General features: G+C 44.2%; 1 protein-coding gene across 3 annotated transcripts in view; it reads left to right on the top strand.

The window, feature by feature from the left end:
* The first annotated feature begins 1061 nt into the window (after nucleotides 1–1061).
* CGNL1 (cingulin like 1) overlaps nucleotides 1062–26208 on the top strand; it is a 94824-nt gene continuing 69677 nt past the window's right edge. For 2 of the 3 annotated variants that reach the window (XM_032864860.1, XM_032864859.1), the window contains exons 1-7: nucleotides 1062–2657; nucleotides 3409–3503; nucleotides 5317–5422; nucleotides 8106–8207; nucleotides 8755–8903; nucleotides 10272–10407; nucleotides 19272–19484. In XM_032864860.1, coding sequence (XP_032720751.1) covers nucleotides 1074–2657; nucleotides 3409–3503; nucleotides 5317–5422; nucleotides 8106–8207; nucleotides 8755–8903; nucleotides 10272–10407; nucleotides 19272–19484 — 2385 coding nt within the window. In that variant the 5' untranslated portion in view covers nucleotides 1062–1073. The remainder of the gene's footprint in view (nucleotides 2658–3408; nucleotides 3504–5316; nucleotides 5423–8105; nucleotides 8208–8754; nucleotides 8904–10271; nucleotides 10408–19271; nucleotides 19485–26208) is intronic. The other variant, XM_032864861.1, reaches the window with a different exon arrangement.

The raw sequence follows: 26208 nt of genomic DNA, 5'->3' as shown, positions 1-26208 counted from the left end.
GTAACTGGATAATGAGAAATTATAAAGGAGATGAAATGATTCATAATTTGTAAAATTCTCTGCAAATAAACTTGAAAATTTGGATCAGATAGTTGATTTTCTTGGAAAATGTGCTACCAGGCTCACTCCAGAATAGAAAGAAACCTGAAAAGGGCCCCTAGGAGTGAAAGAAATGAGACAGCTGTTATGTGTGACCTGTTGCTATTGCTCTTCTTGGGGCTTCCTTCCTGTCGGAGTCTCCAAGGGTGGGGTGGGGGGTGGAAGTGAATTTCTGGTGGGAGGCCCCAGGGTGTGGGGTGGGCTAGGCGTCCTGCCTGGTGATCTGTGTTCGGTCTTTGACGATGGTGGCCACGCCCCAGAGAGGTGATGGCACTGATCCTTGGCATTAGGACACACCCCAAAATAAGGGACCTCGAGTCTTCAGTTTTTTGTAATATTTTTCAGGTCCATGTGTTACTAGAACCTTTTTGGTAAGGAAAAAAATGAAAAATTATTCTTAATCATTCACTCTCATTGTCAGTCTCAGGAACAAAGTAAAACAATGTTCTGAACTATTATATCCAAATAAATAGAAAGATTTCAAAGCAAGATTGTGCATAAAAAAGGTAGAAAGCGCTCCAACAGGAAGGAGAGAAGAGAAAGTGGTGACCATCAGAATGCCTTCAGTCTTAATCGTTTCATGGAAAAGTACCTTGTTCTCAAATGCTAGTAACTGGAATATCCTATTGGTTAAAAATAAATAGCATAAGGTGTGAGGAAACCAACTAAGGGAAAAAACAAAGCAACCAGAACGGCCTGTCAGCCAGAAACAGAATAAGGTGGTTATGCCAAAGGTGTTGTCCCGTCTTCCCCCCAGAGGCCAGGGTTCAAGCCCGGTGTTGACAACTCCATGGTCATGGAGGGCATCCAGAAAGGCCTGTTTGGGTGAGCAGTTGTTTCCGAAGTGTCCTTGCTGGTTAAAGTGTTGCATTTTCTTTGAACTTTCCCCTCATCATCTTCATTTAAACAGGTGTAATTCTAACCTAATGTCTTCTTTTTACCCCGTCTTTCCCTGGTCGCAGGAGCAGTGAACCATGGAGCTGTATTTTGGTGAATATCAACATGTGCAGCAAGAATATGGCGTCCATCTGAGACTCGCAAGTGATGACGGCAAAAAGTCACGGAATTCCCAACCCTTGAAGGCAGGCTCCTATGGTGTCAGTATCCGGGTACAGGGAATTGATGGCCACCCCTACATAGTCCTGAATAACACAGAGCGATGTATGGCAGGCACATCTTTTCCTGAAGATGGGCCACCATTCCCATCTCCGGTGATAAGTAACCTGCCCCTGCATTCCAGCAACGGGTCTGTGCTGGAGGAGACCAGCGCCGAGGAATTGCAGCTCCCAGAAAATCCTTATGCCCAACCCAGCCCAGTGAGAAACCTGAAACAGTCCTCTCTCTTTGAGGGCAAGAATGGGGTTCTAGAATGCAAAGAGGGGCCAGTGAAGCCATCCCACATGTTGAACTTTCAGAGGCATCCTGAGCTTTTGCAGCCCTATGACCCGGAAAAGAATGACTTGAACTTAAAAAACCCCCAGCCTCCTGAGAGTAATTGGCTAAACACTCGAACAGAAGAAGGTTCCAACAATAAGAAGGCTTGGACTCGCTTCCCGAAACCTAGTAGTTCTCAGCCTACCGGCCCTCCTTTGGAAGATGTGGGCAAATCCAGCGTGACGGCCATTCGTTTGTGCAGCTCTGTGGTCATCGATGACCCCAAGAAGCAGACCTCAGTGTGCGTAAATGTTCAGAGCTGCACCAAGGAGGGGCTGGTGGAGGAGGCCCTGTCCCCTAGTGGGAGGTCCCTTACAGCCCACAGCCCACACACCCATCCCGAGACCAAGAAGGCCAGGCCGGACGTGCTTCCCTTCCGGCGGCAGGATTCGGCGGGACCCGTCCTGGATGGAGCTCGGTCCCGGAGGTCCTCTTCCTCATCGGCAACTCCCACTTCGGCCAACTCTCTGTACCGATTTTTACTTGATGACCAGGAATGTGCCATCCATGCCGACAATGTGAATCGTCATGAAAACAGACGCTATATCCCCTTCTTGCCAGGAACTGGGCGGGATATTGATACAGGATCAATTCCTGGTGTGGACCAACTGATTGAAAAGTTTGACCAAAAACCTGGGCTCCAGAAGAGAGGAAGGTCTGGGAAGCGAAACAGAATCAACCCAGAAGACAGGAAGCGGTCCAGAAGCGTGGATAGTGCCTTTCCTTTTGGTCTCCAGGGGAACGCCGAGTACCTAAACGAATTTAGCCGGAACTTGGGCAAGTCCAGCGAACACCTTCTCCGCCCATCTCAGGTGTGCCCGCAGAGGTCACCGGCTCAGGAGCACCGGGGGAGACAGAGTGTGGGCCGGGCCTTTGCGAGGCTGCAGGGGGCCCACCTCAGGCCTCCCCAGCAGAGCAAAGATGGGAAAGTTCCAGAAAACAAAGGTGGTCAGGAGAGTACAGACACACAAGCTTCTTCCCTCCCAGCACAGAATAAAAAGGAGGAGGAAATCAAAACAGCCACGGCGAAGCTGATGTTACAGAATAGGCCACCAGCAAATTTGCCCGACTCTGGCGCCAAGAAGATTTCTGTGAAGACATTTACTTCCACCTCTAATACTCAGGTAAGGCCCATGGGACTTTCCTTCCTTGCTGCAGGAGGCTACAGGAACGCAGACCCTCACTAAAGGCATATCCGATCTGTTTCAGTTTTCCCCTACAGAGTCTTCAACCTACTGCCAATTGTATGGTTTTCCACATTAACTCAGGTACAGCTAGAATCCTGTCATGGACTTTTCTGTCAGGGACTTGTCAGACACTCTGCTTCGTTTTTCCTGTTTGTGTCTGTGTGGCATCTGCAGGTGTGCAGAATTTGTTAACACACAGAGGTTCAGTGCTTAGGTTTGTGTAGATATATTGATTTTTCTCCTGATGTTGAGTGACTGGGTTAATATCTGGCCTGAGAAATTAGGTTAATTTTGATTTAGGTCACTCCTAAAGGGACGGAATTGACTGAAGTGGTATATGTAGTGTTTTGGTAGTACCAATAAAAAATAATGATAGTGGTAAAAATGATGATAAGGTTGGTAAGTGTCAGGCACTATTTATTTGTTATACATTCTAGGATTGCCCCAACCCTATGAAGGTAGTTACTATTAATCTGTCATTTACAGGTGAGAAAATTGGGCTGAGTCGAAGTTAAGTAAGTCGCCCAAGGTTATAGAGCTACCGAGTGGTGGAGACATTGTAATGAGGATCCTTACCTAAGGAATTGTTTTTGGAAAGTAGGAATGTGTTTGGAAGCTTCTGCTTCAGGGTTTTGCCTTCTTCCTGGAAACTCCATCCTGTGGTGTAATAACTGGCTTTATGTTCCAGGCCACTCCGGATCTATTGAAAGGCCAGCAAGAGCTCACTCAACAAACCAATGAGGAGACGGCCAAGCAGATACTTTACAATTACCTCAAAGAGGGGTCAGTGATTTTCCTTAAAGGAGCAAAGTCTCGTCCTTACTGATGGGGTCTTAATTTCCTTTTCTGAGACCTTCTGCTTTGCCCTCCCTTCCTGCACTGTGAGGCTTAGGAGTCAGTGGCTGGAGTTTGCACAACAGTTTTTGAGTCTTGGGTGTGGGTATGAAGAGCAGGGGGAAAATGAGTTTATATATATAATTTATTATTATTTTTTAAGTAATTTCTACATCTACTGTGGGACTTGAACTCACAACTTCAGGATCAAGAGTTGTGTGCTCTTCCAACTGGGCCAGCCAGGGACCCCTGTTTTTCAAATGACTCTCTATTGTTTAAAAAGAAGTTCAAAGATGGGAAGAATGTCTCCTTCTCAGTTTTGACTGACTCTGCCACCTTGAGTTTGTCATGCATGCAGTAGTAATCAATCGTCCCTTATTAGTAGTGATAAATAAAACCACCTCTTCCCCTTCTGGGAGCTGACATTGGCCAGGAGCCCCTGCTTCCTTGCTTTTTAAAGCATGTATGAGTCATTTAAAAGCACTGCTTTTCACAGACTTATCTTGGAGGTTGAGTTTGAGTAATCTGGTTTTCAGTCCTTGCTGAGATATTAGGTCAGGAATTTGCAGTTTCTGTTTCCATTGTCTCATCAGATAGGATTAAAAAGGAAAAAAAAATCTTTACAACCCGACGTGACTGCAAGTCACTTGGCAAGTACTCATTGGTATCCAAACTTCACATTTTTCCATCATACCTTACAATTATCGAGCTGACAAAATAGGTTCAGAATATAAGAGAGGGGCTCTTTTTGGCATGGGGTTGGGGGTGGGGACTAACCGAAGAGATTCTTCTAGCCAAGAACTAGCTGTTGGTGTCTTTCTGTGAAGGGTTTTACCATGATAAGATTCAGGGAGAAGAGCTTTCAATTTTTAGAATTCTTTCTCTAAATTCTTTTATATAGATTTTTTGCTCATGATTTATTGAGAGACTGGTGAGATAGACGTTAACAGGAGGTGACTATTTGAGGGAACTTATTTAAAAATTTTTTCCTCATTGCCAGGAATGTGTGATAGAAGGTGTGGTCGAAGTTAATAAAACTGTCTGGGGCTCCTGGGTGGCTCAGTCCGTGAAGCATCTGACTTTGGCTCAGGTCATGATCTCGGGGTCCTGGGATCAAGCTCTGTGTCGGGACCCTCTGCTCAGCAGGGAGTCTGCTTCTCTCTCTCTCTCTTGCTTGTAAATAAATGAAATCTTTAAAAAACAAACAAACAAACAAACAAACGTCTCTCTCTGATCATTATCTGTGAACATGTAGACGAAGCTCTGGTGTTGACAGTCTCAGCTGGGGCGATTTATTTTTTTAAACACAGGCTAAAAAGCCAGTTAAGGTCACTGTAGATCATTCTTAGCATAAGGTTTACAAGTAAAGTGTGGCTGTGGGTTGTGTGTGAGAGACACACACACAGAAGAAATTCCTTGCTGGAATGAATAGAAGTCATTTGAGTCCAACAACAACAAATTACTAAATTTTCACTGTATGTTTTCTCCAGGCTCAGAATGTGGGTGCCTCTCTTTTACATTCCCTCTTGGAAATGGGAACCCTCGTCCCAGATTGAGTGTTAACATAGAGCAGCTTATTTGGAGAGAAATACATCATCCATCCCGTTCTCCTCACACTGGCTTTGTCTGTAGCCTTAATTAATTCATACTTCTTGCCATCGATCTTCTTAAACGGGTCTGTTGTTTGTACGTCATGGCACTTCAGGTATCCCGAGACCCATGGTCATACCCCTCACTGTTTTTTCTGCTCCCTCTTTCCCAGAAGCACCGATAATGACGACGCCACTAAACGGAAAGTCAACCTGGTCTTTGAGAAAATCCAGACTTTGAAGTCTCGAGCAGCAGGGAGCACACAAGGAAATAATCAAGTAAATTGGAGTTCTGTATTCTGCAGAGGGCATTTAACGTGGAATGTGGCAAACAAATTGCTGTTCCTTCAGCCTGTACATGGGGTTATTGCAGTAAGTGGGAAGTTACCCGAGTAGTGAGGAGGACCTAAAATGGGAGATCCATGTTGTAAATATTATGATGCACCTGCCTTTTTTTCAGAAAGGTGTTTAAGAGATTTGATTTAAAAAATATGTAACCTGTAGCAAGATGAAACAGAAAGGTGGTGAAATTTAGAAAGAGAAAATAAGAACAGGAAGGACGGTCTGAAATCAGGGACAGAGAACCCTAGCGTAATCCGAGGTCCCGAAGGAAGAAGGTAAGTGTGACCGGACCCAAGCTCCAGAACGTCAGAGAATAAGGACTAGAGACTGGTGAAGCCAGCAAGCATGGGTGGAAGAGAAAGGAAGGAGTGCAGTGGGGCCAAATTCTTTTTTTTAAAAAACTGCCCATTCCATTTATTGTACTGAATCCAGTTGACACGTGGAGATTTTTTTGTTGTTGAAGGAGTCGTTTCATGTTTGATGAACATCGGCTACGTGCCCGACACACCTTGTACCCTGAGAGGAAGCAACATTTGGTAGGGATGACTAGAAGCTTGTTCCTCAGTCCTGTACCGCCTTGAAGTGGGACCCATTTCTTGCTTGTGTGTCTTCTCTGTCCCTCCCGGGGAATTCTGCATGGAAAGGAAAGAGTATACCCGAGACAATTCACAGCAAGTTTGTCTAAATGCATATGAAATATACAGGATGTTCTTAGGCCTCAGTTCCCTCTTTTCTCTACTGGTCAATGCTCAGCTAACCCATGACTGCTGCTATGGCATCCATTAAAATGATTACGTACACACGCACACATGCACTATTCCCCTGGGGGAATCTTTAAATTATACGCCTAGCTTATAGGCAGGCTTCAGGGGCTCTACATAGTTCTTAAAATTGATTTAGGGGTTTTGTGCTAAAACTCTTAAATCCAAATTATAAGGGTGACTCTTGCTTTTCACTCAACTGCATATTTTTAGGGTGATACATCCTTTTGGCCTTGATGTGAAGATTATCTTTGTGGGTCACAGGCTATGGGTATCCAGACCAAACTAGGGAAGTTAGGTTAAGCCCTATGGAATCCGGGACACTAACAGTGTCTCCAAGAGTAAAGAAGGCTCTGGGAGAAGAAGGGAAGGCAGGGTGTTCTAGGTGGTGGGACCAGCATGAACAAATACAAGAAGGCAGGTGTTTGTGATGCTTAGGGGACTAAAGGCAATTTAGTATAGCTGGATCAGAGAGCCAGGATGTGGGAGGAAGTGCCAGATAGGAAAGACCTCAGAAATCGTAGAAGTTTCCATTTTTGGCTGAAGGTGCTGGGCCATTACTGATGGGCTTTGAAGAGGAATGAATAGTGAGGTATTTGCAGAAATTCATTCCTTTGGTAGCTTTTGAAGAGAGGTGAGATGAGGGGAAACCCGTTAAGCCAGAGATGATGAGATGAACCATAGCTTTTAGACTTCTTGCTAAGATCACAGCACCATGACTGCTTAATTGCCCAGACTTTTCTACTCCTGTTCTCTCCCCGTTATTTTCTGAATGTGATTATTTGTGGGCAAAGGCTTTGGAGTTTTATCTTTTTGGTGTCAGTGGAGTGATTTCCTCTGAGAGAAGGAAAGACCATACTGGAAACAGCAGAGTAGATAGAGTTTTCATTCGTGTGACAACAATGTGCAATTTCCCTCATTGGGTTGGATTTAGAGTTCCATAATGGATTTTTCTCATTTTGCCTAAGAAAATAGGAAATCCTGTGTTTTTGTGGATGGTTGGGTTTGGTTAACTTCACAGGAGTAGTGAGGAAGTACCTCATTCCAAGTTCATCACACACAACTCACACCTGGGTTCAGGCCCGTGAGACCCAAGACATGTCTTTTTCTAGTTTTGATTCCTGCCTTTTATCCTCTCTCCTCCCCTTTTGTGGCATTCTAACCACTTCTCTGTAGAGTTTTAGCCAAATCCTTTTGAGAGCATTATCCTGTTATTATACCCATGAGGAAAAAAAAATGAGATCGTTAATATTAATACTCAGATCAGAGTCTGTTTTCTAATAGACTCTCTAATCAGACCCCTCTTTGTTAATATCTCCCTTCTTTATGGACATGCAGCCTCTAAAAGAAGAAAGCCAATTCAGCCAACATACATTTATTTACTACTTAAATACAGACATATGCAGAGAGTGAGAACATCTCAGGTTCTGGAATAATGATTCCCAGTGTAATGGAAGTTTTATAATAATAGATTTTACAAAGGGCCTTGGGAACACAGAAACATGGGCTTTGGGTATAACCTTAGGCAGTGGAGGAACCTTCAACAAATATTTATTTTTTATCTTTTTACATTGTTTTATTGGGGTATGACGTCTATATAGTAAATTGCACAAATCTTAACTGTCTGGTTCATTGAATTTTTAATATAAGGTGTGTGTCAATGCACACACCACCCTGATCAAGGTCCAGAGCCCTCCGGTCACCCCTGGAGGGTTTCCTGGTGCCCCTTTCTTTGGAGGGCTTTACATTTGAATTGGGTCTTAGGTTTTTGATGTTACTGCTTGGATTACATTTTGGAAGAAAGAGAAAATAAAGCATCTTGAACATGTATATTGGGGTATCTCTTCAATTAATTACAGGCTTCTAATCCTTCGTCTGAAGTCAGAGATCTGTTGGAACAGAAAAACAAGTTGACTACAGAAGTGGCTGAACTTCAGAGACAGCTTCAACTAGAAGTCAAGGTATCTGGTTTTTTCTTTTATGTCATTTTTAAAATTTCTGTCTTACAAAGAATATTTTAAGCATATCTGGTTGCCTAAGTGAAGTGAAAGCCAGTCCCCACCCCCACCCCAAAGAAACATTCCTCTCATCACTGAGTAAATTCCTGTATATTTGGCTCCTGCTGTCCAAAGAACTTTTTTTTTTTTATTTTAAAATTTTTTGAAGTAACTGAAACCCATAGACACTGTTTGCTTTGATAGAGTAAAGCGCTGTTGGATTTGGGTGGGTCAGTAGGAAACTAAATGCATATAAAATATCCAAACTGAGTAATAGAACTAGCAGACTGAACCTTAGCTGCCTTGGTATTTCTTTTAGAAGTCTTACAGCTCATTCAGTATTTAATGTTCTTTCTAGTTGCGAACTCCCAGGCCTAATTATATGGCTTGATTAAGTTGTTTAATAAATGAGTGCAAAGACACGGAGTCCATGAGAGTTTCGGGGTAGCCTTCTGTGGGATTACATGAACGTTCCTTGGAGATGCTTGAAAATCACATGCGTTCATTTTAGAATCAGCAGAACATGAAAGAAGAGAGAGAGAGAATGAGAGCAAGCTTGGAAGAGCTCCAGGGCCAGCATGACAGTAAAGTGGAAGAGAATTCCGTGTTACAACAGCGCCTGGAAGAGAGCGAAGGGGAGCTCCGGAAGAACCTGGAGGAGTGAGTTCTGGGCAGGGAGCCTGGGTTCTTGCATCGGGTGGAGCCAGAACCTTCTTGTCTGTTCAGTACTACCCAGCCTTCCAAATATTTAGAGGGGCTACTGACCCTTCCTTTTCTCCTTCTTACCCTTGTAAAATTGTGAAGCTGGTGACACACGCAGACTGTAAGCAGGAAGGCTAATGATTTAACAAATTCGTTGTATACCTTAAAGGATGCCTTGTAAAATTTCAGCCCTGAGAGTGGCTCCTAGAGCCGGCAAGCAAGAAGCAGGGAATGCTGAGTAGGGATGTCTATAGACAGAGATCTCAAGGAGCCTGGCCTTAGCCTCCAAAAAGCACATGTCCTGTGACTTCTGTAATCTCCCAGTTTGTGAATTTTATTCTGAAGGATGCTGACCAGTGCTTTTGCCTCTGTTGAGTCTGCAGAGAGGGAGAGTCAAAGCCAAGATGGCCCTGTCGTTGCATCATTTTAAAATCTGTGACAAAAAGCTCTGAAACCCAACTCTGCAAACATACAGTGCTATGAAGCTCTGCAGACACAGTGGAGGTCTTAAGTGAAGGTTTAAGCAGGAGGAGATTCAAGAAATATACAATAAGATCATTTGATTGCCTTTGCAGTTTTGATGATGTAGTTTTTGCTTTTGAAACATGCCTAGAGGTTAGTTTTAGAAACATTGGTGAGAAAAAAAAAAATAAAATTTAGGGTGTAGTGAAGACTTTACAAAATCAAAAGGTAAAACAGTTGTGAGTTTGATTTAGAGCAGAGGTTGGCAAACTTTTTCTGTCAGATGGTAAATACTTTATGGTTTATGGGCCATATGGTCTTCGTTGGACCCCTTCAGTTCTGCCATTGTATTGTGCAAATGACCATGTGTAATATGTAAATGAATGAGCATGGCTATATTCCAATAAAACTACTTAGAAAAATTGGCTGTGGGCCAGATTGGCCAAGTAGGCCGTAATTTGCTGGCTCTTCTGGGGCTGGGGGCAGGGTGGGGGGTAGGGAGTGGGATGGCTTTAGTGAAAACATTTATCAAAGAGGTTCTGCTTTTTTGGGTCAATTTCTTTCTTGTCATCTAAATTCTTGTACACTACGGTCTCCTTTTGGGGAGAAACCGTCATTGTATAACCTTCCCCATTGGTTTGAGTTCTCACTTGTCTTCTTGTTGGGCAAATTAAACTGCAGACCTGAGTTCTTACCAGTGCCTTTTCTGGTTTGTGATTCCTTGTTCAGTATAGAACACAGAGTGGGAGGCTCCTTGGGGCTTCTGATGACTTTGCTTAACCATCTGAATGTTTGAAATCAGACTGGATGAAAAAAAATGTAAGGCTTAGCACAGTCTCTCTGACGGGCCTCTTCCCCTGCCAGACTGTTCCAGGTGAAGATGGAACGGGAACAGCACCAGACAGAGATCAGGGATCTTCAAGACCAGCTCTCAGAAATGCATGATGAATTAGACAGCGCTAAACGATCTGAGGACAGGGAGAAGGGAGCTCTGATTGAGGTAAGGAAGGTGGTGGTGGGGGGACGAGGGATCAGGTGGTAAGGCAGACCCCATGTGCCTGGAGAGGATGGGATGGGGGGGGGGGGGGGGGGCGGAGTCTGGATACTACAAGCCTTATTCCGTTATGTGCATTTGCTCCACTCTGCCTATGGCTAGATTCCATAAAAGCATCATCTGTAACAGTTTTTAAACTTTGTCTTAGGAAAAATTTCAACCATACAGAAAAGTAGAAAGAGTAATTCATTAATTCCCATAGAGCCCCAACCCAAATCCAATGGTTGTCAACATTTTGTCATACTTACCCCATTTCTTCGTGTCCATTCATTTATCCTATTATTTTTTCATCTGTCCATCTCTTCATCTTTGCTGAACCATTTCGAAATAAATTACAGATAACGCCACACTTCACCCCTAAATTTTTTGGCATGCATCTTTAAAAAATTAGGGAATTTTGTTATAACAATATTATTATCATACCTAAAACAATGAATAATTCCTATAATATAACAATAATTCTAATACCTCGTTCTTATTCAAAATTTGCCGGTTGTCCCTTAAGTATATTTTATAGTTGTTCCCTCCAGCCCCAAGCCAGGATCCAGTCAAGAATCCCGTATTGCTTTCATTGTTCTCTTTCTCTGAGTTTATTTATCTTAGTATTCTGCCACCAATTTCCTATTTCCTGCTCCCTTTCCATTCCATTGATGGAATGTGGACCAATGGCCCACATTCTGGATTTGTCTGATTATTTCCTTATGGTGTCCATTAACTTGTTCCACTGTCTCCTACATTTCCAGTAAATTTGAAATTAGATCTAAACACTAATAGATTTGGGTTAAACTTTGGGCAAAAACACTTTGTAAGTGATGCTAGTCATGGGAAAGTATTTTAAAGATGCTTATGCCCACATAGCACTTATCACAGATTTTTTCAAGGCCCCCATAAGAATGTAAGCTCTAGGAGGCAGGGTTGGTGATGGTTGGCTTGGCGTTTTATCCTTATCAGCTGTTCCAGTGCCTGGGACATACAGCACTTGGCAAGTAATTGGCGGATGGTTGGATGGATGCATTATGAGTAAAACAGTGAGTGAGTAAATAAATGAATGGAATGCATTTGCTGTGTACACAGGCTGCCCGTCTGGCTTCTGCCCATATCAGTATATTCCCTATAGACTATTTAGTTCTTACCAATCCATGAGTCAGTGAATGAAGCTGACTCTTTCTTCTGCTTAGCGTTTGTTAATGATTGTGTGGTTTCTCAAAGACAGTTACTATCTCTTCTGTGAGTTCGACTGCCATCCTATTAATGTGGTAGATACACACATAGGCTGTGAATGTCTACTTTTTTTTTTTAAGTTGGAAATGGGTATAATTGAAGATCAGAAATAGAACTTTTATCTCTGTGCCCATTTAGATGTCTTGATATTGGCTATAATTATCATAACCTGTATTTTTGGCATAGTTTTGAAGCTTATTTCCTTATAAGCTTCAGTTTGTAGGAACAGCCAATGAATAAATGATACACAATTTAGAATAATGCAAAACAAAGAAGAAGAAGAAACTATAAAAAAGTAAAACAGTAAAGGTACCATGTCAGCATTTACTTCTCATTTTCTGCAGCTTTCCCCCTAAGGGCCTGGGTCTTGTTGCTCTGGCTTTGGAGTTCAAGTTTCTGGCTGCCTCTGAGTCTCGGCTATCAAGTGTTTTCTCACTCCCTTCCATGTTTCGTGTTGGGAGTAATTCCCTGGAGGGATTTTAGATCTCGCTCTTTGGAACTTAGAGTCTCTTCCCAATGACTTGGTGGTGGCAGCCACCCAGTTGCCGGTGCTCTCATGAATTCATTTTACCATATGGGCAGAGGGGAATTGTTTCCCTTCTCCTACATGAGCATCTCTCTGTCTCCACTTAGACCTTTTCTCCTGAGAAGGCCTTGGGCATGTTCCTTAGCACCTGTTTGTCTTTTTTTATCCAATGGCCTTTATCCTAAAAACTGCCACGTTCGTGATATTATATTCTTCTCATGGCTCCGCCTTCTTCTTGGGGCTGAGTTACAAAGACAAGGTACATTAGAATGGGGTTTGAAAATGGTGTATTTGTCACTGAAATATTAAAACATCATAAAATGGGGGCGCCTGGGTGGCTCAGTTTGTTAAACGTCCGACTCTTGATGTCAGCCCAGGTCATGATCTCAAGGTTGTGAGACGGGGCCCTACATCGTCTCTGTGCAGAGCATGGAACGCGCTTAGGATTCTCTTTCTCCCCTCTCTCTGCCTCTCCTCCCCTGCTCACATGTTCACTTTCTCTCTCAGAATAAATAAATAAGTAAATAAAAATTTTAAATTATGAAATGGAATTTTAAAACGGAGGGTGGTGAAAACATTTTTATTTCTATATTTTCTATTTTAATATCTATATTTATTTCTTCATTATCTCCCTACCCATTGATAGCTTTCATCTACACTTCTATAATTTAGGGACAATTATAGTGTCCCTACAGCTCTGATACCTGCTTTTTTTTTTTTTTTTTTAAAGGTTTTATTTATTTATTTGACAGAGAGATCACAAGCAGGCAGAGAGGCAGGCAGAGAGACAGGAGGAAGCAGGCTCCCTGCTGAGCAGAGAGCCCGATGCGGGGCTTGATTCCAGGACTCCGAGATCATGACCTGAGCCGAAGGCAGCGGCTTAACCCACTGAGCCACCCAGGCACCCCTGATACCTGCTTTTTAAAGTTCGTTTGTCAGGCTCATCTGGGTGGTATAGTCGGTTGAGTATCTGACTCTTGGTTTTGGCTCAGGTCATGATGTTGGGGTCATGAGATTGAACCCTGTGTTGGGTTCTGCACTCATTGCAGAGTCTTCTTGGGATTCTCTCTCTCTCTCCCTCTGCCCCTTCTTTGCACGTACCTGCTCTCGCTCTCTCAAATAAATAAAGAAATCTTTTAAAAAGTTCATTTTTCCTTATTATAATCTAGATTCTTCCTATTTCATTTTTTAGGGAGATAAGCCATAATAAATTTTATCATCATTCTCTATTGTTTCTCTCTCTCTCTTTTTTTTTTTTCCAAATTATGTAAAAATGTGTTGAATGTTTTTCACATGTATCCTTTTAGTTCTTTAGAAAGATTTCCTAAGGGTAAGTTCCCAGAAATGATGTCAACTGAACAGTTTATGGCTTTCAATAAAAATGTAGCTTCACAAACAAATTTAAATAGAAGACTTCGCCATATCCTATGATTCTTGTGTGGACACTTTATTGATTCTAAAAGGGGCGGGTGTTATTTTTGCTGCTGGGAAGTCTTTTAAGTTGCTGGATTTTCTCACTAACTGAAACCTCTAATGGTTAGTTGTCCTTTCACCTGAAATCCTGTTTCCTTATAGGTTCGTTTTAGCACATTTGACCTTGATCCATTTTATATCTGCCCATATCTTCTGCTAGCCAGTTAGTTCAAGAACATGTCGGTTTTGCTTCTTCCCCCATTTCTTGCCTCACACGGTGCCAAGCAATAGAGCAAATGAATAAATAAATTTCAGTATTTAAATTATTTTAGAACTGTCACCATTTAAGAAAAGGAAATAATTCTGAATTGAGCCACATGCTTCTTTGTCTTTTTAAGCACAATGCACTGAGCATATATGAATGAATATAATTTAATTAATTAAATAGTTTATTTATTTATTTATTGTTAGTGGTCACTAGGGTAAGGATATGAGCCTCAGTTTTAGTTATGTGTTTTCAGGCTGGTGATGAAAGACACAGAAAAGGAAACAGAGCACATCTGCTCTGAAAATAGCCGATATTGTTGGTTTTCTGATTATTTGCCTCTTTCCTGTAATGGGAGGGACAGTATCTACTCCTGTCTTTCTGCAAGATGAGTTAGGGCACAGTTAGTTTTTCGGTGTCAGAGTGGGTTTCTCTGGAGGTTCATCCTCACTGTTTCAATCAGGTGCCTTTGACTTGTCAGCAGTAGTGAAAATGTGACCTATGGTTTCTATACCACTAATAAAATAGATCCTATACCCTTGTCACATTCAATTTTTTTTTTTTAAGATTTTATTTATTTATTTGACAGAGAGAGAGAGACCACAGTAGGCAGAGAGGCAGGCAGAGAGAGAGAGGAAGAAGCAGGCTCCCTGCTGAGCAGAGAGCCCGATGCTGGGCTCGATCCCAGGACCCTGGGATCATGACCTGAGCCGAAGACAGAGGCTTTAACCCACTGAGCCACCCAGGCGCCCCTGTCACATTCAATTTATTCTTCATATCTTTATGAAAAGTGGCCTGGGGGAGTCTGATAACAGATGATAGTTATGGCCAAGTTTTCCATGGCATTTGGCTTAGAACAGGTTCTTAAACACAACGAACATTAAACACTTCTATTTTTGAGTGTTTGAAAAAGGCTGAAGGCTTTTTATTTTGGGGAGGCTTGCCAAATGCACAAGATTTTTCATGAAAGCTCTTTTAATGTTTTGCCTTTTGTTAAATAACATTGGACACCAACACAAAATCAGAAAAGTAACAGTAAGAGAGAATAAAGTTAAAAAAAGAAAGAAAGAGTAAATAATACCATTCTCTTAGGATAAACCATATAATTGACCAAAAAGAGGTGACTTTGTTATTCTGTTAAAAAGTTGATGGTTCTGGGCTTTTTTTTTTTTTTTTTTTAAACTCAAGTTACAAAAGTGATTACAAAATAAGTTTTCAACCACTTCTTTGTCGGTAAATTCATTCCCCTCCAGTCTGGGGGTAATGTGAATATGAGCCCTTGCTCTAAGTGCCAAGACGGGGGAGTTTATTTTTTTTTTAAAGATTTTTATTTATTTGACAGACAGATCACAAGTAGGCAGAGAGGCAGGCAGAGAGAGAGGAGGAGGAGGAGGCAGGCTCCCTGCTGAGCAGAGAGCCCGATGTGAGGCTCAATCCCAGGACCCTGGGATCATGACCTGAACCGAAGGCAGAGGTTTTAACCACTGAGCCACCCAGGCGCCCCAACGGGGGAGTTTCAAATCACCAACCATCGTCTTTGATGGGAGCCTCTGGTGCTGATGGATGGGCCTTACTGCAGCAGAGGCTGGTAATGGCTTATCTCTGGCATTTGCTAAGATGTGAGTACTTAAAATATTCTGGTATTGAAATTGTATTGATCTGAGGATAGACTGTGTTCAGAAATGAGGTCTCTAACAGTAAAACCCTGGTAGGACAGGACTGTACATCTTACAAATTTTAATTTAAAAAAATAACTAGAAATACATTTTTCATCAACTGTAGTATGTTTCTAGGCCATTCTTTTGGGGGAAAAATTACATAATTCCCTATCAGCTACAGTTTTGACATAAGACCTTTTCTGTGTCCTTTCAATGAGTATGGGCCTCTGATAGAGACCTATAACTTCTGGGAAACATGCACACAGAGGAGATCAGCATTCTTCTCAGTTTGGCGTGGACTACTGGTGAGTCAGTGGATCCACTGGTGTGTGAAATGAGGCTTTCTATGGGCAAGTGAGCTGCTGGCTTGGTATTCTGGTGTGTGGGTCTCAGTGCACCTGCTGTCAGGACAGCCACTTGCTGCTGCTAATAACAGCCAGGTGCCAGAGTGTACTTTCCTTTTTCTTTCAGCTTTTCTTTTTTCCTTTTAGGTTCTGGGCTTGTCCCTTTTCTTTAAGGAGAGGACCTCCTTATAGCACTTCCAGCCAGACACAGTGCTCTGTTGTGTTTGCTTCGAAGAGACTGAGCGTGGTGTAATTGTTTGCCCCTCTCCTCCTCGAGTGTGTAGGCTTGTTGTCAGGCCCACAGGGGCTGCATGGTAAAGAGAAGGGCAGTGGTCTCCAGTCTGTGTCCCAGACTTGCACATGTGAGCTGTGTGGTCCTAGGCATGTTAGTTTCTCAGAGCTCTGGGTTTTTTGTTTTGTTTTCCATTTAAGAATGAGAATACTGTTAATCGCCTTGAATATTCATCTCCTAGGAGTTTTGGAAATGCTTAGCACAATTCTTTTTACGTTACTGCATACCAAGCGCAGTCAAATTTGCAGCCCCTCCCTGCCCACATACACACATATACACTCACTCGGTTTTTATCTCCCGGATGGTTTTGTATCTGCAGCTAGCCCGGATGCATAGAGGTTTTGAAAGTGCTGATTCTGACTGGCCAAGACCTCCCTTTGTTTTCTCTGGTGTCCCTAGAGAGGCATGCTCATCTCCGATGGATAGTTATTTGTGTTTTGAAGTTTATATATTTGAGATGATTGGCAGTAAGGCTGCTGAGGTGGTGAAGTAAGGTTTTTGAAATCTCTCCTGCCTTTGGTCTGTACCCTGGACAACCTCCAAGGGCTGCTAAGTGATACGGTGCGGTGTAATCTGATGGGATCTGTACAACACGGGCTGCCCAGGCGACAGCCACAACCACAGATAACAGCACGTCAGTGTCAAACAGACCGTGAAAACTTAGGTTCTTGACATGCGTTGGTGACACTCCACAAAAGGCGACACAAAGCACAGCTATATCCTGGAAAAGATAAGTGTGGGAAGAGGAACTGCCTTATCATCAAAACAACTGAGAAATGTGTGAGAGTAAGAGCAGGAAACGGGGGGTTAGAATCACAGGGACTCTACGGAGAGGCTGGCAGAAGGCCCAGGAAGACCTGCAGGGGTAGCCGGTAACAACAGTGATGGAGGCGTCTCTGGTCCTCCTGAAGGAGGGGCCGGCAGCCTCGCACCAACCAGGATGTCCCCCTTTGACAAATCTCAGGATGGGCTCTGTTTTCCTAAGACTGGCTCATGTATTCTGTGCTTGGTGCTTTGGAGGCACTCGAATTACCGTAGTGACCTGGATGAGTCCCTCGGCATTTCACCGAATCCATCAGTGCCTGCCTGCGAGTTTCTGGAAGGGTGAAGTCTTGATTTCTGCAGCGTGGTCCTTCCCTGGGACTGTGGGGGTTCCCCTGGTTCAAAGATGTGCATATCCTAGAGAAAAGGAAAGAGATTCCATTGCCAGTTATATTTTCATCCCCTCACGAGTCACATTCTCCTGGAATGGAAAGTAGTTTCTCATCTCTGAGGCCTCGGGTCCCCAGGTGGCAGCCGTTCCTCTGATTCCTCGGGAGCTCCAAGAGCACAGGATGTGTGTGTCCTGTGAAAAAAAGACACTCGTTTAGAATTCTGTTATCTGCAGACTTCTGGGTACTGCACACGTTAATTCACTTATACTCAGAAAGACACATTCCCGATATCATTGAGCCGTGCACCAAAAATACGATCAGATCGATATCCTTCTTTCAAGGGCCTATAGTCTAGCAGGGTAGAAAAGAAAATAGTCTGTATGGACTGCAAGGTAAAAGAATTATGTGCTCTGAGACATCCAGCTAAAGTGAGAAGGATATCAGGAGGGGCACTCAAGGAAGACTTCTTGGAGGAGGTCCTGCTGGATCTATGTCTTCAGAGATTTTTCTGAGAGGCAGAGAGAGGCGGGATTGAGAGGGAAGAATGGCACTTGAGACGAGGGAATGCATGTGGATAATGTCATAGGGGCCCCAGCTGAGTGGCTGGACGCGGGAAGCAGGTGGGTGGTGGGAGAGCCTAAACCAGGGAGGTGAGGCAAAGGATCTAAGATGTTAAAGAACTTTTGAATGGTCAAGGACAAGGACAAGGGCAAGAGAGGTCATGGATGCTTCCAAGCTCCCAAGCAGGTGGTGCCATTTATAAGAATAATGAACAGAGGAGGAGGAAAGGAAAGAACTTGATGAATTCACCAAAAAACATAAACTTCCTGAGCCTGAGGTGCCCAAGGGACATCCAGATGGATGTGTCTGGCAGGTCGCCGCAAGTGCAGGTCTGAACTCAGGTAGGAGTCGGAGGTAAAGGTTTGGGAGTTACTTGCTTAGCATTAATAGCTGGGGGAAACATAGATAAGCTTGCCAAAAAAGAATAAAGAATGCAAGTTGCATTCTTGGGGATGATCTTAGCTTTTGGGAAGAAAGAGAAAAGCCAGAAGAAATTGTGGTAGAAGCAGCAGCCTGAGGGAAGAGAACAGGCGCGGACTGTCTTTGAACTGCGGTGCCAAAAAGAATTTTAAGGAGATGGGGTGGGGGGGGGTGAGTCAAAGAAGTGTCGAGAAGAATGAGGACTGGGATGAAGCCTGGATGTGGTGATTAAGAGGTCGCTATGACCTTGGAGGGGATAGTCTTAGTGCAATAGGATCCAAAGCCATATAGCAAGAGATTGAGGAGTGGTTGTGGTTCTATTCTATAGTGAATAGAAATTACACTTTCAGAAAGTTTCATGGAAAAGCTTGTTTTTGTTTTGTTTTGTTGCCTCTGACCCAGGGGATTCTTATGCCCTGAGGAAAAGGACATAGATCCAAGAAACAGAGGAGAACAGAATGACAGAAGAAAGATCACTGATGGGGGCGCCTGGGTGGCTCAGTCAGTTGAGCTGCGGCAGGAAGTGATCTTTCCCAGGGGTGGTGTGGAGGCAGGGAGTCCAGCCCATCAGCATGGCCCCCAGTGAAGCGACAGCACACAAAAGCCCATTGACTGCAAAGGCGACAGACCATTCACTGCACAGGAAGGAAAGGAGGTGGAAAAGGCAGACGTGCCCCTTCAAAACAATGAAAATGCAATCATTTTCCCTTTTTCTCTCTCAAATTAAATCAAACTCAAAAAAGCCATGACAGACAAATCGAGGGGATGGTGGCCTCAAAGGAGTGAAAGGGAGAGGGGGCGATGGTCCAGACTGGTGGGTGGTGTGGGGAGGAGAGAGTCGGAGGATGGCTAGGGAGTAGGGTGGCCCGTCTGGGTGGCCCCGCTGGGGAGGACCTGCACGGCCCTCAGCGAAGAGGTTTAATCCTCACCTTCCCTTCCGTGCTTCCTCTCTCCAGGAACTCCTACAGGCAAAACAGGATCTTCAAGATCTGCTCATCGCCAAGGAGGAGCAGGAAGAGCTCTTGAGGAAGCGGGAGCGGGAGCTCACCGCCCTGAAGGGAGCCCTGAAGGAAGAGGTCTCCAGCCACGACCTGGAGATGGACAAGCTGAAGGAGCAGTATGATGCGGAGCTGCAGGCCCTGAGGGAGAGCGTCGAAGAAGCCACCAAGGTGAGGCACTGTGCCAGGTCTGGCCGGACCACAGGCGTCGGCTTGGGGACAGACGAAGGGGCGAGACCACCTGGCCCACACCCGTGCCAGTCGTTTTCCATTACACAGTGAGCTCAGTTTCATCAGATCATGGAAACAGAGCTTGGCAGGGCTGCTGTGAGTCTGTGAATCTAAAAATTGTTACATGGGTGATGCTTTCACTCGAGGTGAGATTTGGAGGCCCATGGGGAGCCTCTCGCAGAAGATCCTAAAGCTGGGCCCCTCCAGCTGGGCCTCAGGGTTGGAGGCCAGGGGCACCATAGGGCTTTGCTAACGGGGCAGGGTGGCAGGTTGGGCCCAGATTTCTGGAATCCTTCACCCCCTGCCCCTGCCTTGGCCGGTTCCTTGTGACGTGGGATGCCTCCCGTTGCACGGTTCACGTTCTTTTCTCAGCAGAGTTCCACGAGGGTTAATAGGCTGAATTGTCCAAACCCTCGCGAGATAATTTTTCTCTTAATTGAATTCTTGGCTCCTGCAAATAGATGGAAAAATTATGTTGAGGTCTTTTGAAGGGTCAGTGCTCCGAAATATCATGCCGTCTTAAAGGAACGAGAGAAGTGACAGAGCATGAAGTTTTTAGAGTCTCTGCAATGCACAGGTTAGAGATGTGAGGGAAGAACTCTCGATGTTGCTGTGTTGTTCTGTGATGATGACAGCGACAGCTCTGAGGGAGTAGGCCCCCCCTCTTCCCGAAGCTCCATAGTGATTCACTGGTTTTCAATTACGGCATGGTAATTGCAAATGACAAGAACTGAAAGATGGTTTTGTTTGTTATAACAATAAAAAGTCTGGGAAATAGTCTGTTTGGGGTTGTTAGAACCGAGACTGTTTTTTTAAAGCTCTTCTCGGTGATTTGCCTTAGTTTTTGTTGTTGTTTTTGCTTTTTTTTTTTTTTTTTTTTTTGCTTTTTTTGAGATTTGCTTTAGTTTGGGGGAGAAGATGGAAACTGATTTAATTTTTCGTTGCTTTGAGAGGATGTGTGTATTTTCCCATCTTCAGTTCTTTCTGGGCAGCAGCCTGGTGTCCTCGCTCCAGGCCTTTCTGGGCTGTTGTTTCTTGGGGGACATGCTAGGAGGCTACTGAGTAAGATGCTTCTTCTTTGAACCCGTCATGTGTTCACCACCTCCAGACCTTGCATCAAAGCTCGAGTTAACATGGGTGATTCACTGAAGGGTATTTGAGGATGGGGTTTGGGACATGTTTATAGTGATTTAAATATAAGGATAGTTAAGCTTGTGCCACACCTGGGAGGCAAGGGGTTTTGTTAGAAGCTTCTGAGTCCTCTCAGAGACAATGGAAGTGGGGAAGGGAAGCAGGGTAGGTGAGTGAAATGGAGATAATCTGTAGAAACCTTGCCTGTTGCATTTTGACCCTTTCAAAGTTCAGTATTGAATGTTAATTTACAGCATTTTCATTGTGTCTGTTCAAGAAAGATAACTTCATTGACCCTTACCGGTCTGTGAAAGAAGTAACAGGTGAGTTCACCAAGATACCTATCATGGGCAGAGAACATAGGGTTTCTGAGTACCTGGAAACCCACACAAAGGGGTTCCCTGTAGCATCCAAAGGGGTGCATGCCAGCAAGCTTTGCCCCAGGTCATTTTCTACAAGGCTTTCGGCATCTTTTCCTGAAAGGACAAATCTGATCATGTCAGCCTCTGCTTAAAGGCTCTCTTGGCTCCCCATTGCCCCAGACATAAGTTCAAAATTGTTAGTGTAGTAGGTCCTTTCTCTGCCTAACCCTGTCTCCGGAAAACTCCGTATTATTTTAGTCCTTTCACCTCTGTGCACATGTGGTCTGACTTCCTTCCAATTTTCTGCCTGACCATCTTCTCATCCCTTAAGACCCTCCCCAAGTGTCCTTTCCCCTGTGATGGTGACTGGGTACCTCCCTCCTCTCGGTGGGGTTATTGGCACCCTTCCATAGGGTTTTGGTTGCTCCCTGCTTATTCCTCTACTGTAGTTTATAACATACCATGTTGTAATTCATCCTGTCTACCGACTTCACTAGACTCTGAGCTTCTTAAGCCAGGGGTCATTTTTATTCCCCCCTCTTTTTTTCTCTAGAATGGGAGTGGCAAACCCAAGTACCTCAGGGCCCAAAAGGGACATAAATGAGTGGGCCTCTGGGTGTGTTGTTGGGGTAACAGTAGGGCACAGTGGAGACTGTGGCAAACTAGGAAATGTGTAGGGTCTTTGCTATAGGGTCAGTTGCTTCTGTGCTGCAGTTGAAAGTTGTCAGTGAAGGGATCCTGGGCCCATGTTGCAATCTCTCTCTCTCTCTCTTTTTTTTTTTTTTTAAAGAAGCCAGATATCTGGTTGTTGATGTGAGATTTCCTGGCTTTTAAATCAGCAGGTAGAGAATGGTAGGGACCAAACTCAACCCATCAGCACGTTGACAGCACGTGTGTGATCCTTGTCTCTTGAGTTTAGCACAGTGTCTGGCACACAGCTACGTCTGTGTGATGTCTGACGAGTGAAAGTAAATGGAAGACAAATTCCCCTCTTAAGTAGATTTTCAGTCCCTGTGGCATGGTTCCTGTTGGGTTTTCTTCAATGGTGATGTGGGAGGTCTTTTAAGAAACCCTGCTATGGGGGCGCCTGGGTGGCTCAGTGGGTTAAGCCTCTGCCTTCGGCTTAGGTCGTGATCTCAGGGTCCTGGGATCGAGCCCCACATCGGGCTCTTTGCACAGTGGGGGGCCTGTTTTCCCCTCTCTCTCTGCCTGCTTCTCTGCCTACTTGTGATCTCTCTCTTTTTCTGTTGAATAAGTAAATAAAATCTTAAAAAAAAAAAAAAGAAAAGAAAGAAACCCTGCTATGACTCTGTGAATCTCTGTACCTTGCTTTTGTGTTTCTATGCAGTTTCTTAAAGAGCATCACGATTGTCTCTTTGCGACGGTTAGCGTTTGCTTCTGAAGGTGGTTGCTGAACAAATGTGACAGAATCATATCTAATGGAAAAAATTATGTCAGTCTAGTGGACAGAAGCTGCCTTTTTATTAAATGATTTACATGTGGGTATTCTAGAATAGAATTTTAAGATTATTCTATAACAGAATTTTAAGATTATTCTATTAACTACTTGGAGAAGAGTGAATTAAATATATTCTTAAATATATTTAAAATATATTTAGTGAAATAAATATATTTTTAAACTTGGTAGAGTGTCTCTTAAATGTGCGTGTGCACAAGCCTTTAACCTTTTCTTGCCCCGGGGGAAGGACTTCTCCCACCACTGTGACTAAAAGACTTACTTGGTAAGTCTTAGGAGGCAGCCCAACTGTCTGGCATTAGTGTTTCTGATTTTTGCCAATGTCCTGGGGCCTAAAACCCCTTAAGTGCTATCTTATAGTTGTAAAATAACAAATATTTCATCCTGGCCTGAGCTTGAGCACTTAAAGTTTTATATTACTGGGACATTTGGTGAAAACTGTCAGGTTATGTTACAGACATTTTATAGGTATTCCAAATAGGGACTCTGTAAGAGTGGTTTGTGTAGACTTAAGTAGCTATGCCTTTTTAAGAACAGGTTGACTGTTTCCCGGACGAGAACTCACAAGTGCTGTGGTTTGAGGGGATTTCCTCAAGCAGAATGAAGCAGATCTTTCCCTCCAAGCCATGGTGGTCTGGGTCACTGGGTGAGCTTACTTGAGTTCTCCTCCCATAGAGAACTGGATCTTCATGTCTGTTGGAAAGGTGGGTTCTGTCCATCAAACATTCTTTCAAAGGACTTTTAAGGACTTTGACACCGTATTTCCCAACATACTTTTTGGGTTATAAGACTTGTTCTAGTTTTGAAAAGGAGATGTCCTTTCTGTCCTTGAGTCTGTGGCTGTGGCCTGGATCCAAGCGAAGAAACGGACAGTGAGTGGGGTTGTGAGTGACTGCTGTCTGAGAGAAAAATGAAGCGCGTCGAGAGCGTTAGTTTCTCCTTCCCACCTGCAACTCCTTGTGCAAAAGAGAAGGGCAAATGGTTTAGTGTTTTCAGGTTTCCAGAGAGTGGGCTCAGCTCAAATTTCCAGTTCCTTCAAGAAGGGCCCCTGGTTGCTTCTTGGGCCTTACCATTTCCAGGGACCTGTGTGAATGCTGGAAATTTTGTCCTGGGTTTTATCTCCCCTGTCATACTCAGGACTGTCATCATTTCCCATTTGGCATTCCTCATGTGTGTGGCATTTACTTGGAGGTCAGTAAATGTTTGTGGATCACAGGAATAAACAGACAAAAGAGGAGATTCCCTTTGAGTCCTGACAGTCCTAAGACATTAGACTGTTTTGGGGTCTCATGGATGAATTCGAATGGTTTCTTGTGGAAACGACCAAATCTCGTCTGTGGAGAGCACTGTCATCATGTTAGTGTCGATCTTCGAAGGACTAATATGTGTCTAAAAGACACAAGCCTTTTGAGGATGTTGAAAGAGCCGCTTTTATTTTTGTATTGTGTGGTATGACTTCTGGGCCAGGAGGCTGTTTTACGACCCCAACAGACAGCAGATACCTCTGACGTGAGTGGATGAGGGGAAGTGGAGGGACGATGAAGATGTGTGGCAGACTGTCACCATCCTTCACTTCTCCATTTGTACCATTTGTAAATCGAGCATTTACAAATTTACTTACCGAACCATGGCCAAGTGCAAGGTGTTACTATGGTTATGAAGATAAATCAGATAAATGTACCTTCCAGAAGACTGTAGTGGGGAGAAGTAACACTCGAGCTGACTACAGAGTAGGAAAGAGCAGATGCCCCAGACATTAAGTGCTGTAGGAGGTGGCTTGTGCTCAGGAGGGGCAGCGTGTAGGGGAACGTGAGTGGTGTTCAGTTGTGGAGGCCGAGCATGCCCGAGGTACTGAGTCCAGCATATTCAGCACCTTGTAGGTGGGAAAATGCAATGCGGGTTTGGGCTGGAGCCTTGTGGAACAATGCAAGTTAAGATGGGTATGGATTAAAAGAGATTTTGGAGAGGCAGAGTCCCAGATCCAAAACGTGGACCATGTTTGGATCCCAATTCAAACAAACCAATAGCAAACACACACACACACACACACACACACACACACACGCACGAAATCATTGGAGTTGGGGCACCTGGGTGGCTCAGTGGGTTAAAGCTTCTGCCTTCAGCTCAGGTCATGATCTCAGGGTCCTGGGATCGAGCCCCGCATCAAGCTCCCTGCTCAGCGGGGAGCCTGCTTCCCCCTCTCTCTGCCTGTCTCTCTGCCTACTTGTGATCTCCGTCAAATAAATAAATAAAATCTAAAAAAAAAAAAAAAAAGAAATCACTGGAGTTATTTAAACACTGTCTCTTTATTTAAGGATATCAAGAAATAAAGTAACCAAAAGTTTTAGGGGTGACAATAGTGTTATTCTTTTTAAGAGTCCGTTATCTTTTAAGGAAATTTACTGAAGTTTTTTTTTTTTTTAAGATTTTATTTATTTATTTGACACACAGAGAGAGAGAGATCACAAGTAGGCAGAGCAGCAGGCAGAGACAGAGGGGAAGCAGGCTCCCTGCTGAGCAGAGAGCCAGATTCGGGGCTCGATCCCAGGACCCTGAGATCATGACCTGAGCCGAAGGCAGAGGCTTTAACCCACTGAGCCACCCAGGCGCCCCATACTGAAGTATTTTTAGGTGAGATGGTAGGCTGTCTGGAGAATTTGCTTTAAAATAATCCACTTGGGGGAAAGTATGTGAAGGTGTGGAGGAAACAAGACTAGTCGTGTGTTGCTATGTATCAAAGCTGCGTGATGGGTAAGGAGCTAATTCTACTATGTGCTCTACTTTTGCTAATGTTTAAAATTTTTTATAATGACACATATATATTTTTTTTTTTTAAAGAACACAAAAAGACTTTAAGATAGAAAAGGTGAGGCAGAGAGGGATGGGAGGACTCATTGAATGCCATAATGCCATGACACCTGAGTGGTTTTCAGTTGGGGAGGGAACATTTACTTGGTGTTTGTTCTAAGGACCTAGGACAGGCTTTCCTAGCAGTGACATGCAGGTAGGGGAAGTAGGCAGGTGGAAAACTGATTAGGAGTAAGGAACGAGGAGGATGGAGCCTCGGGTTTAGGGGATGGTGGCCAGGAGAGGCAAGACTGGCAGGAGAAGACTCCACAGGGCTGCCATGACTGGGCTGAGGGAGAAAGAAGAGACAGAGCTAAGCCACAGGTCTTCCCTCAAGTGCCGAGGCCTTGCTGGGGGTGGGAGAGTTCCAGATGGGGCCCCTGGAGGAAGCTGTTGGTGAGAGACTGGGCAGCCCTGTTGGCTGGGGTGGTGAGCCACTCCACGAGGGTGGGGGCCACTCCAGGCAGACTGGGATGGCTTAGGGTAGGAGAGGAGGGGGATGACACAAGTGCAAAAGACGTGAGGACAAGCAGCCAGGTCCAGTAACAGGAAAGCAGGCAGAAGAGCACTGGATTTGGTTTAATGAATGATATATTTGAGAAACTTCTAGAAGCAACCTGTTTTTGCATTTACATATTTATATACAGATCTCTGTGCTTTCATCTTAGATAGGGGTACCTGGGTGTCTCAGTCAGTTAAAGCCTTCGGCTCATGTCATGATGCCAGGGTCGTGGGATCGAGCCCCGCATCGGGCTCCCTGCTGAGCAGGGAGCCTGCTTCCCTCTCTCCCTCTGCCTGCCTCTCTGCCTGCTTGTGATCTCTGTCTCTGTCAAATAAATAAATA

The sequence above is a fragment of the Lontra canadensis genome, unplaced genomic scaffold (assembly GCF_010015895.1).
Source record: "Lontra canadensis isolate GAN:19392208 unplaced genomic scaffold, GSC_riverotter_1.0 scaffold28, whole genome shotgun sequence".
NCBI classification, from domain to species: Eukaryota; Metazoa; Chordata; class Mammalia; order Carnivora; family Mustelidae; genus Lontra; species Lontra canadensis.
This window is presented reverse-complemented; position numbering and strand designations above follow the sequence as displayed.